Here is a 13,812-nt window from a genome sequence, read left to right as displayed (position 1 = left end):
GGCTGCCTTATGTGAAAGTGGTAATTAAGTGGTAAATAATGATTTAGTCATCTTAGACCTTCATTCCACTTTGCGTTTTCGATTGATCAGTGTCTCTCTCTTGCCGTTTGCCTTTTTAGTCTTCTAAATCTCTATTTTATTTGCTCATCATTGTCCTTACATTTATAGGCTAGGCTACTCAAAATGACCAGGAAATTAGCCATGTTTGGTAATTCTGTAGGCTAGGCTACTCCCTATAGGCTACATGATCGACGTGTTTAGACTCAAATACCCTGTAAGATTTATTAACCACACATGATCGACATGTTGAAACTGAAGTCTCTCCACAGCAAAATATAATCCAGTGGGTAAATTGCCAACAATTAAACAACGGGCTTCTTTAGAGAGAGTTTGAGGAAAACACATAGCTCATTCATGTTGGCTGAATATAGCCTACTGTGGCCCAAATGCATCTAATTAATGGGCTTTTCATGAACTCAGTCCAAAATCACCTCTTTAAAATGTACATTATTTTAGGCAGCATGAATTGGCAAATAGTCGTTTCTCTGTCTGTGCCATCACGGTGAGTAGTGTGCCGTTAATTAGCTAGAAATCCCCAGTGCTAACTTTTACATTTCTGTGGACTGCCAAGGAATTTTAGAGTAAGTAGGCTAAATTGTACTGTGTATTCAGTAGGCTACAACAGGGTGACCAATCTTGGACAATTTGAAAGCGGACCTAAAACCCCTCCAGAGACTGTTTACAATTGCTATACTATGTAGCCTACACAATGGGCACTATTTGATAAACCTCATATTCCTTCACAGTGAGAGGATCATCGTTCACTAAGCTGTGACACAGCTGTCATTAGCAATTTCCCGCCTTTTTGCTAATTGCATGTCAACACCAACGACCTATTTTAGTTCATCTCGGTACACAAAACGTGGCTTGCCAAAGGGTTATAGAGAGGAGCAGATCACCGAAAGGTCAAATTATCTCATCCCAATTGCAGGTAGGCATCCGGTGTTTTTTGTTGTTATTGGTTTGTAGCTTGTTATTGAAAGCTGTGATTTCTTACACCGAATGGCTTACCTGTAGCCTAGATGGTAGAGAACTGTTTCGTCGTAGCCTATTTTGGCCAGAAGTATGTTGGTAAAACGAGGTGGCCAGAGGAAATTTAAGCATGGGGGGTCTGATAAAGCAACGCATAGCCTACAAAATGTCTCCTTTTGCTACCTCCCAACTGTCCTCCAAATTTGAAGTCACGTCTATTGCGAGGGACTATAAATATTTCAGAGGGGTTGCGTCAGCTAAGTGACATGTCCACAATGAGACAAGCTTGCAGCCTGAATTAAAGATGTGCTCTGCACAAACGCTGTGGCCGCATTAGATTAGCCACAAACCGTAATCTGTCACTTAGCTGTAGCATGGCTTGCTGTTTGAACTGATGTAAACTGCTGCTGTCTCCAACCAGGTCTGGAGAGTGTAATGGGAATTCATTGATCCCCTGGTCTTTTGCTGATTGAGTTAGATAATTAAAAAGCCTCTCGTATCAGTTCCATTAAGGATTGTTTGTGTTGGTTTTTTTGTTGTTGTTCTTGCTCGTGTTCTTGTAGTGAAACAGCAAAGCTTGAAGGTCTGATGTTTTCAGTTAAATGCATAATGCCTTGTATTTTCCCCATCACTTAGCTGTATGGTAGGCTAGTCCAGTATCCTTTTCTAAAGGTCACAGACAATGGGAGATGGGTAATTTCATATAAACAAACCATATCGTCTAATCAGAGGTTGTAAAAATCCCTCTTAGTACCAGACCATGTATAAACGTTAGCTTGAAGTGACATCTAATATCATTAGAGAGTCGCTGTAGAAGACCGGAAAAAGTAACAGAAGGTACGTTCTGTTTGGATCTTCCAAATCCAAACCTGGAGAGGCCGCGCTGTTCTGGAGCGAGCTGGCTGCGCTTCGCTTGGTCTCCTCCAACCGGCCAACTGTCCTCTACTGTCACTGCAAGCCGCGCCAGGCCTTCTCGACGACGGGCCATGGTGTCTGCGGCAACGCTGAAAATAGCCATGCTGAGCTCATTAGCAGATTAGGTGTTGCAATGAATCTGTGTGGTTAGAGAGCTTCACCGCCTGATATTGTTCCTCGAGCATGGCAATTACAACTGATTGACGTGTTGGCACATGGGGGTGAAGGGGGTGGAGCCTGTAAGACTGTCCCAGGAGGGGGTCTAAGTGAAGGACAAAATGATCTTCCCTCCAGTCTCAAGGTCCTTCTGCTACACCACACATCGTTCCCCAGCGTGTCAAAATCTGTGTCGCATTATTGTTATCAATTGGAAACTGTGTGTAACATTTCAGAAAGTAGCATCGAAATTCATGGCAGCACTCATGTTAATGATGCAGGTTTGTTTGTATATTTGTTGGATTATTATTATTACAATGTAAACCAGAGTGGGGGGGTGTGTGTGTGTGTGTGTGTGTGGGTGGGTGTGTGGGTGTGTGGGTGTGTGTGTGTGTGGAGGGAATGTAACTTTTTGGTCGTCCAGGAGTTTGGCATTTGTCTGGCCCCCAGTATCATTTTGACCCTGGCTTGCTCTAGCAGAGTGCATTAAGATTCCTCCAAGCAGTGTGGTAGTGGCAGGTTTCATCTGGTTGTGGGCTTATTAGCGCTGCCGCCTCTCGTGGCCCGTCTGGGCCCAGTGGCACCTGTGAGAAGGGCCTTCCTGTCGTAATTACAGCCGGGCCTCCCCTCCCCTTTTCTCATCAAGGGTGCCTCTCCCTCTCAAGGGCTTCACGTCATGACTTCGTGCCATTTTAAATGGGAGTCAGATGGCTGAGCGGTGAGGGAGTCTAGCTCGTAATCAGAAGGTTGCCGGATCGATTCCCAGTAATGGCACTTCACCTTACTTGCCTTGGGGGGAATGTCCCTGTACTAACTGTAAGTCGCTCTGGATAAGAGCGTCTGCTAAATGACTAATGTAATTGGATGTTGTATGTGATTTCAGCCTACCTGCCTCCCTCTGGTTTGGAAGAGAAACATTGTGAGGTCCCAGCGCTTGCCTGAGTCCTCCATCTTTCAAAACGCACAAAATGTTTGATGTGTGCTCCTTTTAAAGAATATATATATTTTACTTCACTCTTTTTTTGGCGCCTTGAAAAATATGTGAAGCTTAATTTCGCAACATCAGACAAGCCATCAGGAGAAGCAAGGGAATATTATATTATTTTTTCTCTGGAATCTTCTCTCCTTCACACAAACCGCTGATTGACTGCGAGACCTTCTCATCCGGCGTCATTTCAAGAGCCAACGGAAAGTTTAAGTATGTTTTCCCGATCTCAACATACACCACTCTCGTGTTCAACGTGCCTGGGCTGTGAGGGGCCCAGATTGAACTCACAGACGTTTCAGAAGTTAACAAACCTTCCGGCGGATGCGTGTTTGTGTGTGAAAGAGAGTGAAATACCCAAGGCCACAGTATGATTTTGAGCGGTGGGAGATTCTGCAAAGAGGGTCACAGCGTGAATATTCTCTATTTCTAAACTACTTTCCAAAGTGCAGGGAAATTGTAACAATCATGGCAAGGCCGATGAAAGGCCTGCTGTTCCCTTTTCCCCCTGGGAGAGAGGTTCCCCTGAAGTAAAGACGTTTTGTATTTTTGTGAATGACAGTGTTAGTATTTTCCGACTTTTTTGAGTCAAACTTTTTCAAAATGAATGCCATTCTAAGCCTGTCAAGAGTAGAAGATCTACATGTATAATGGATGAGTTCCATTCAGATGTATATAGACAGAATACAGAAAGGTTTGTGCTTTGCAAAATACAGAAATATTGTAAATGCTTGTCTTTCGAAGCTTCTACCCCTATTATTTGATATACCTGTCTCATGTCATAGTGAGAAACGCATAAAACACACGATTATAGATGATCTTCATAAGCTAGTGGTGCTATTTAGAAAATGAAATATTTTAGATATCTTCTATGTCTTGCCAGATTCCATTTCTCGTTCCAAAACCACTTCATTCTAGTTTGCAGCGAATTCGATTTTCTCTGGAAATATATTATTCATATCTTACTCTATGGCTGCTGTGAATATAGACATATTCAAAACATATTCATCAAGACAGAGTAAAAAGGAAGTGATTTAATACTCATCTAGACCGATCAATGCATTGTGCAGTAGCTCTGGGCCAGCCCATAGAACCAACATCGAAGTGCTGAGTTTGAGTCATGTTTAATCCCAGCCAGCAAGGGGCGCTCACAGCTGTTTGTCACCCTACTGTTTGCCCAGCTCTTACAGGAAGTAATGGACCAGTTGTGTGTTGAAACTAGCCTGAAGAGAGCATGCCTAGAAACAGGTTTCAGTTCAGCACATTCCCCTACATCTGCATCACAGGATTCAAGAGGAAAACATTTCTTTTTCCTACATTCCTCTTTGACCACTGAAGAACAAAATTAGTCGGTCTTCAGCTGAGGTTTTGTACTTTTTAGAATTAAATATTTGTATAAATGAATAACTTGATATGGTTAGCATTACCTTGTGTTTATAATATAATCACTTGCATGCACGTCTGGCTCTCGTTGATGGTTTTGGCACTCCAATCAAACCTCGCAAAACACATGTTTGGGGACTATAGCACTTAACAGTAAGATCGTTAGATGATGTAATCAGTAACATCGTTAGATGATGTAATCAGATGCTATGACGTCATCAGATGATACCTATGACGGCAAATGTGTTTGTGTGTAAACTCTTCCTCAGTCATACCCTATTTGAATATAAATTCTTCACATTATCATATGTGACCGATGATGTGTACAGTATGTGGTATCAGATAGTATAACCTTCCTTCACCCAGCGCATCGATAATGAACGTTTTACATACCCAGCCAATGGCCTTTACTGGCTTGTGGGGGCGGTGGGGTCGCTGTTGACTGTACCTGTCAAAGCTTATAACCTTGTACCTGCTCTGCAGAGCTATCGGGGCCCTTTGCTGAAACCGAATCCCACTGTAAGAGATACTTCCCCAACCTGGAGGCGAGTGAACCGGTAAAAGCTTCGCAGGAGGATGATGATGGCTCCTCTCTCCCAGGAAATACAGTATGCTGCGCCCCCCCCCCCCCCCCCCCCCCCCCCTCCCTCTCTCTCTGCTCCTGTTCGCTGTGACAGGTTTATCTGTGTAGGCAAGGGACCCCGTTGTGTCCGAAAGGCGGCCCGCTGGATTCGAACAAACCTCTCTCTGTGGAGATGCAGCCCCTTGCTGAAAACTACTGGGAGAGGCAGAAGGGAGATCTTTCTCCTCTCGTGTTCACCTCGAAGGGTGAGAGGCGGATCCACAATGGCTCTAGTGTGGCTCAGTTGCTGTCATTCCAGGCAGAGAGACGGTAAACAGGGCTCGCAACTAACTTCTTTCCTCACTTTCCCAGTACGGCCCCGGAGTGTAAAACGAACCGTCCCAAACTGAACTTGACTTGTCCCAAAATGGAAACCCTTGTGTTTTTGACATTCTGACATGGGTCTAGGTTATTTACAACACTATTTAAATAATCCATACTGTCATGGGGCTCAAATCAATGTCTTTATTTCAATGTGAATACAGACACACGGCCGACCACATCAATCACAGAACACACAACATACACGCTGACATTTTGCATGGACTTCTCCATGACACAAGAAGTTTATTCAGTCCTGTTGGATTCAGGCAGTCTCCAGGTAGACTTATCCCTTTTCAGGATTTCTTTTCCCCCCCATCAAGTTTTAGAGAGCCTGCTGGTCTAAGTGGTCACCTTGTCACATTTCTGTTGAGACATGATAATGTCTGTTATTACTGACACTCTGCTGCAGTGTAACAGGGACAGTTTGTGTCTATATTAAGGTCTGAAATCTGAAATCTACTGCAGCTTCTCAGCAACAGGGGGTCAAATAATGCCCTTTGAAAACAGAAATGTGTTGTGGCATTGTCAACCTTAATCTTCCACATCGCCCTGGTACACCATGTAAATTTAATGGCGTAGTTTGTCTGCCTGTATGAGCGTGCCTCTGTGTGTGTGTGTGCCTCTGTGTGTGTGTGTGTGTACATCTGTGTGTATGTGTTGGTGGCAACAAATTGAAATGTGTTTGCGGCATTTGTGTTTGTTCAACTCATTAGTCACACCAAAACAAGAGACAAAAATACGGTAATGAGGAAACACAGAAACAAATTATATTTACAAGATTCTGTTGCTCTTGGTAAACTGGTAGACACTCCCAACCCCTTGCTTGCACTAGAGGTCTTGGACAGCCAGGATTGTTTTAGTGCGGTAGGTTTTACAGCCAGGACCAGGGCAGTCATGCTGGGTCGTGAGATCACACGTTGCAGAAATAATGCTCAAAGAGGTTTGTAGGTAGAAGAGAAAGCTCAGTGGCTGAAATAGTCTAAATAAATAAATGTGTTCTGTAAAGAGGTCACAATAAGATGAATAGGTTGTCATGTCGTCGAGTTAAAAGCCTGCAGCTAACTCTTAGTTCTGCCGGAGCCAACTCTGTGCGAGTGCTCATCCCTACATTTTTACTTTATTGACATGGATTTTGTGCGACTTGCATATAGCCGCCGTAAGTCTCCATGCGCCTCCGCCTTTTATCATTTGATAAATGGTTTTCCACAGAGTGCATGTCTAGTCCTCTTACAAGAATTCCAACGCTATTACCAAGAACCATCACACCAGGAAGTAATTCAATAATGAACACAACAACAGTTTACACTGTCTGGCTTTTCTGTTGTCCGTAATGGAAACAATGGAACGACTGACATTTAGACTTCTTCTGCTGGAACGGTAACCGCGCCAACACTTTCAGTCATTTAATCACAATTCTCTCTTTCAAAGCAAACTGCCAGAGAGGCAGTGGATGAGAGCCTAATGACCCGTGAGCAATAAGCAACTGTTTAAGTAAATGTACTCTTGGATGAAAGGGGGGTAAAAAAAAAAAAAAGCTTTTACCGAACGGCGTATCAATATTTTAAACAGAGAGTCTATGGCATCTCCACTAACTGGATTAGATATGTGATGGGTTGTGACAGTGGGTTGTTAGGGATACTCCATTTGCTTTGTCTATCATCTCATTTTCCCCTGGCACTTTGTAGAGGACCCATATATTTCATAATTTGTTTTGCCATCAGGGCTGATTTGTAAATGCGCAAGTTCTAATTATCCATTGCTACTGTTTCTAATTTATTAAATATTAAATGATTCCTGTGGTGGAGCCTTTCCTCGCACCCCCCCCCCCCCCCCCCCAGATGAGAGTTAGTGAAATGCAAATTCAATTGCCTTTTGGTTGTCAGCACTTTTGAAACGTTCCGTTTTCTACTGAAGCCTGTTTTCCCTTGTTGTTTTCTGGCTTGGGCCGCTCTCAAGTTGATATTTATTCATCTTAGATCTACGCTTGTGTTTTGTTTCGAAGTAAAAGCTTCACGCTCTGTTGAGCTTCGGTAACACTGCTTTGTTGAACTCCATGAAGTCTCTCTTAATATCAGCATTGGGCCAGTTAGTCACAAAGGATGTTTTACATTTTCTCTGAAGTCAACTTGCAACTCAAAACATGAGAAATCCCTTTGTTTCACTTAGGTCAGAATGGAGGGAGCTGCCTGTTAGAGGTGAAGGAACACACTTCAACTGGCTCGGTGTCCTGCAACATGATTTTCTACAACTCTTTCATGGAATGAGTTAATAAAAAAATAAAAAAATCCTTGATAATCTTAGCAATACTGTGTACTTTAGTAGTCTTGTTTATTGTGTCATTTTTTGACAAGGGGCTTGGCCCGGTTGTGTGTTTCACTTGTTGTCACCAGGAAAATGTATTTGCCTTTATTTGACGTTGTTTTGGTTAACGTCCCTATAGTTCTGTTTGTGTCCGGGCATCGGTCTCCATCTTCTCTCCTGTCCTGGCCTCCATCTTGTCTTTTGTCCTGGCCTCCATCTTGTCTTTTGTCCTGGCCTCCATCTTGTCTTTTGTCCTGGCCTCCATCTTCTCTCGTGTCCTGGCCTCCATCTTCTCTCGTGTCTTGGCCCTGGCCTCCAGTTAGTCCCTTGCTCTGCGTACATAACAGAGTCATTATATCATGACAGTTATCTGTGAATTGGACTGGATTTGAAATGATCCTGGATATGTCACTTGCACTGAAATGCCAGACATGTATTGAACACCCACTTATCTGGAGTGAACTTCAGTCTAATTAAGTTTCAAGAAACACATCCATCAAGCTATTGAGGCAGTTAATTCGCCATTGCAGCCTGGATCACAACTTTCTCACGAATGACACAAATTCACACAATCCAAGATTCTGTCATTCCAACGGCTCCCACATCCTACTGGCTTATACCGTTGCTGACATTTTTGCACCTCCGGGAACAGATTATTGTCGATATAGACTTTTCTATATTCAGTCTAAATGTTTTGTACTTGAACTCACCTCCATGATGCTTCACAAACATGGGGGAGGCTTCGGTGGCGCAGCCTAGCCAGACACGCGTTCTCATTAGCGGAACCTATCCTCACCCTCCCTCCTCCCTCCTTTTTAGCTTCAAGCATTCTCTGCTGTGCTCTCTCTCATGTATAAAAACACCCCCCACCCAATTTGTCATGAAATCCCTCATTTGCTGGATCCTCAGAAAGGCAGATTATGCTTATTTTTCATTTGGACAGAGGGAGACGAGGCCAGGTGTTTGGCAGCGGCGAAGTGTTCAGGTGTAACTGTGCCGGTGACGGGACATGACGAGCGGACACAGATGAAGGATGAGGCGTGGAGGATTTTGGGTAGAGGGGCACCCCACGGCCTCCTCCCTCTAGAATACCCCCGCCGGTCTGGGAGAGGCAAACTTTCTCTTTAATCAGTTCTTGCTAGAATCAGCTTCCATTGCTTAATTAGCATGTTAAAGTCATAATGAAAATGCAGCTGTTGGCGTAGGCTAGCTGGAGGAGGCTAGCTGGATCCAGTTTTGGTTGTGCTGACCTCGTCAAAATCCCTTCATACTTTTCGGATGTCTGAAGGTGGTTTGACGGAAGAATCTGGATGTTCCGTTAAGCTCCTTTTTAATGCTGCGGGCAAAATTTCAGGCTTATTGTTTAACATGTAGCACATTTTGAAGACAGAATTTATGTTAAAGGTTAAATGATTGTGTTGCATATTTTACCAGCTGCATCAAGATGCAGGATTGTGTGTGCACATAGCGCAGTCAAGCAGATAATTACCAGAGGGCCTCACTTAATTAAAGAAAAACACATTCAAAATTACAAACAAAGAGAATTATGCTCAGAGAAAGAGAGAGAAGAAGAGGATCATGAGAGGGGGAAATATATCATATGCAAAGACATGGACCCTTTGATTTGCATGAAGTTATCTTGAAAGTTTTTAATGAACAAAAACACCATCAAGCTCTTTAAACATATTCTCGACCATACAGGCGACACTGAGGCGCCTATATGGACTATAAGGAAAACACTCACTGTAACTAGTCCTTTTAATTATTCACCTAAACATGGCATCAGTTAGCATTCACGCTAGCGGCCTCTTTATTTGATCAAGATGCTGAATCATCTACATGTCATCGTGCATGGATTCTCCTCACCCCTGAACACGCGCAGCGCTTCGGCAACAGCACGGGCCGTGCGGTAGTCTGCACCCACATCACTCTCCTCTGAGGTCAGACGGTCGTGTAGGAACATGCGCATGGCTACCTGTGTGTCAATGCATGAGGGACCTCTCCACGTCCTGTTATCACAAAGCCCCCATCGGAGTAGTTACCCAGGAGCACTGCCCCTCTCCGTGGCCCGCAGGGTCTCTGGGTGTGGGGGCATGGGGAGGAGCTGAGGTCCCTTCTCCAATCTACTCGCAGGTCGTTTATCCTATAAAAAATATGGGGGTTTGATGTTTTTCCTTGCGAACACATAATCATTTGCTGGACAAACTAATGTAGCTTTGTCTGCTGGCTTGTTCCTTTCAGCACACAACGGCTCTACATTACAGTGTAAGCTGCCCGAATTGAAATATCCTCCGCTTGAATTATTGACTTAAATATCTCATTTGAAAAATTCATGAAACCTTTTTGATGTTAAATCCATACTCAATTTAGCAAAATGCCACAGGAATATGCAGAAAGGGGGTGGATGGCATTACTGTCTGTGCCTTTTCCCTTTATTTTCCCTTTTTTTCTCAGAGAAATGATATTTTATGGCTGTAACACCAATCCCTCTTGTGTTTTCCAGGAGTCCATACGAAGACGAAAAAAAAAGAAAAGGGACCCATTACAGGCTAAATGAAAAGAGCTATTGATTGGTCTCTTATTCCTCTCGTCTTTGCCTCATTTCCTAAATGCATGGTAATAAGGGCTTAGCTACTGCAACTAACAATATGCCTTAATGAATGGAACTCTAAAGAATTAGTGTGAGAGTGCATGATTCACAGATGTTCCCTTTAGAGAAGGTTCGATGCATATGGTTTATTGTTTTGAAGATTCGGGTGCAATTTACCAAAAGCATACTACTCACCTAATAACGTTACAATGCGACCAATGTAAGTTGATTTCTGTTTTGAGAAAAAAGGGATTTCTGTAATCAGTGGGAGCAGAGATTTAAAAAGAAGCATTGTATTAGAATGAGTATTTCTCAATGCTACTTCAGATGAAAAGCTAAGTGTTTCAGGATCATGACAGGTAGAAAGAGAGAGAACATTTATTTTTCTTCGTCAGAGAAGGAGAGCTCATGAGAAAATGAGGCAGGGGGGAAATGAGACAAACGACATTTGGGAAATTCAGTTTGCCATCTGAGGTGGCTTTTGTCATTTTTTCATCTTATTATTATTATTATTATTATTATTGTGGAGTTCAAGCACCTCCTGTCTCATTGGTCTTGTAAACTGTTGTTCCGTCATAATCAGTCAGATTCAGTACACATACAAGATAGGCTCTTTGTACTTAGCTTTGAGAAAACCCTCTCCCATCCCTGGGCTCATCTAGTGTGCGGAGCGTGGTGACATGTAGTCTTGGTGGAGGCTGGGGCATGGGTCTGTCATTAGATGTCATTCCAAGAGAGATTTTGATCAAAGTCAAACATAAAATGCCCACTGTGTCTGTGCAAACATGGAGGGAGGGGAGGGGAGGGGGGGAGGGGGTGGGAGGGTTTAGGAACCAAAATGAAATGAAAACAACCAGTAAAACCTCACAAAGCCTAAACCGCATGCAAATTCATGCTGTTTAATTCCTCTCACCTGTGAGATATCCTCCATGATATCGGCCCTGCTTTCATTTTGGTCCTGGCAGTTTGTTCAAGAATTTGAGTTAATCCCCCGAGTTATATGAGACCGTGAGCTTGTTAAGTTAAAAAGGAGTCGACTAACAGGGCCCCTTTGCAAAGTAAGAAGTCAGAGATACCAAGGCTGATCATAGTTTGTCTCCTGTTTGCACCTCTCTCCTCACCCCTTTTAAACAGTCTTTAAACAAATGTTTAACAAAAGCACACAAGGAAATGAATCAGAGTGACGCGGCTGACCACTAAACCACAACGTATGAGTGACGAGAACGATTACACGATTACCGTGGCGATCGGTGTTGTGTTGGGATTTGGGGGTTGAAGCAGCGAATTGGCTCCTTGGGGTGAGGAAAGGCATACGTGAATTGATTCGATTGGTGTTCGTGCTGCTTAGGTGCTTGGAGCGATGCCTTCCCTGGGGCTAATCTGCTCTACATGTCCGTGCAGCGTGTCTAAACATGAAAGCAAAACAAGGTTATCTCACTGACTTCTCTTTGATCTGAAATACCTGCGCAACGTTAAGATATCCTTTTTAAGTGCGATGTTAATTGCATCTCCTCATGCATCTTTCCTCCTCCTGAGGAATTGTATTGTCTGATTTGCAAAGGGCCTGTTCACTTTCAGTTACCCGGAGCCATTCATTTGCATAATTAACATTTTTGAAATGAAGCAGTTTCCAGTTGGAGGTAAGTGCACCAGAACAAGAGGTTGGAAGGAAATGTTTTCGAAATCAACAAACTTTTCAATTCCATCTGTAGGCGTCCCTTTCCCCATATAATGTCAGTAGGTCAAAGATGAATCATCTCTAATTAAAGAACCTCTTCAAAATGTTTTATAGATGCTCTCCACTTAATACCTTGCATGCATTGTTAAATATCGCATCATGATACTCTTCATTGCTGTCTTCATGGGTTGACCTTGTCTGTGATATGTAGATCATTCTTCTCATTGTTCTCCTGCATATTAAGGTCATGTGATTTCTCCTTAATTACAAATGTTTGTTCCCCATGTACACTAATGACACACAGCAAATATAGGCAAGGACCTTTGTCGATCCACAACAACTGTATCAACGATCTAGTCATTCAGCCATACTTGGGGCCAATCCCAAATAATTGAGCCTCTATTATTCCGAGTGGAAACGCAGAATAGTCTGCTTAAGGAGAGCTTCATTCTGCAGACCTTGTGGGTGGCATTGGAATACATACAGAACTCCTTTTTCATTATTTCGTAACTAATTATTCTTTTTCTTTCTTTTTTTTTGTCCTTCGCACTATCTACTGTAGATCAGCTGTCGATTCCATGGCCAGATGACTCACGTATTGGGGAGAAAGATCGTCCTCCTTGAAAGCCCAGATTTCATCCCTGACATGTTGCCAAGACTATTGGGTGAGTAACACACTCGGAAATAGAGGCTCCACATCTCAAGGCCCCTCATTAGTTGAGGAACATTAAGGCTTTGTATTCTTATACTTCTCTCTCTCTCTCACACACACACACAGTTACCAGTGAGCATTTGCATCAGCCTTGAGCAATTGGCTGAAGCCATGGTAAGGGAGTGTGAATATGTGTGCATGGAGAGGAAGGCAGAGGGGTGACTAAGGTTCAGGAGACCTAGCAGAAACAATATCAAGCATGAGTAATCAGCTTGGATATTCAGGACTGGGTATTTTTGTTCGAAGCCCATTGGTGATTTATCTCCGACTCTGGGAGAACACTCGGACTGTTCCGGAATGCACAGAGGATACAACTGTCTCACCCATTCCGATGACAGCAACTTTATTTATTGTCGTACGTGAAGGAAACGGGTAGGGGGGGGGGGGGTTTGGTGCCATTCCTGGTAAGTTCACATCGCCTCTCAGTGTGGGCTGAGCACTCGAACAATATCCCTCCACAGATTTGTTTACAGTTGGTCCCCCCCCCCCCCATCTCTCCACAGATCAGCCCCTCTTTGGGTCAGGCCGAGCTGTCTTTGTGGAGAAACCGATCAGGGTATCATTTATGTGCAAGCCAGTGCTCTTGTGGTGAAGACGGTGGCCAGCCTTAAGTGAATTCTGTCACCATGGTGATCTCTGAGGGGGTGGGGGGGCAGATTTTTTTTTTTTTTTTTTTTTTTTTAGGGCTCGGTGCCCGGTTAGTGAGTGTTTGGGTGGCGGTAGTGGTGTGGAGGGTTGAGGGGGGGGAGTGGGGGTGTGTGTAGGCTTCACGACAGGACAGTTTACCCTGCTGCTCCCTTTCGCTGCCTCAGCTCTCTGCCTTCCTCCTCCCTGGGACAGTCACCTGCTGAGGGGCAGATGGTCTCATTTTCCCTGCTGGGAGACCCTCACCCCCGAGCATCCCCTTCCGGGAACATTTCCACGGCCTCCGCCCATGCACCAGGCCCTGGCTCCATCCCTGCTCGTGCCACGTCTTCACGACCGCAAATACCCCCCCCCTTCCTCTCCTCCATCATCCCCTCCTCAGCTCCCCTCCATCATCCCACATCATCCCCTCCTCTCCTCCATCCCCCCACATCATCCCCCTCCTCTCCTCCATCCCCCCACATCATCC

The 13,812-nt window shown here is 44.1% G+C and overlaps 1 protein-coding gene across 1 annotated transcript in view; it reads left to right on the top strand.

The window, feature by feature from the left end:
- Positions 1-826: 826 nt before the first annotated feature.
- Positions 827-13,812, top strand: part of LOC146221302 (uncharacterized) — an 82,447-nt gene continuing 69,461 nt past the window's right edge. The window contains exons 1-2 of the mRNA XM_084693121.1: positions 827-991; positions 12,549-12,651. Coding sequence (XP_084549247.1) covers positions 12,573-12,651 — 79 coding nt within the window. The 5' untranslated portion in view covers positions 827-991; positions 12,549-12,572. The remainder of the gene's footprint in view (positions 992-12,548; positions 12,652-13,812) is intronic.

This window comes from Hypomesus nipponensis, chromosome 26, assembly GCF_054491055.1.
Source record: "Hypomesus nipponensis isolate SF chromosome 26, ASM5449105v1, whole genome shotgun sequence".
Lineage (NCBI taxonomy): Eukaryota > Metazoa > Chordata > Actinopteri > Osmeriformes > Osmeridae > Hypomesus > Hypomesus nipponensis.
Note: the sequence above shows the minus strand (reverse complement) of the source record. Positions and strands in the feature narration are given on the sequence as shown.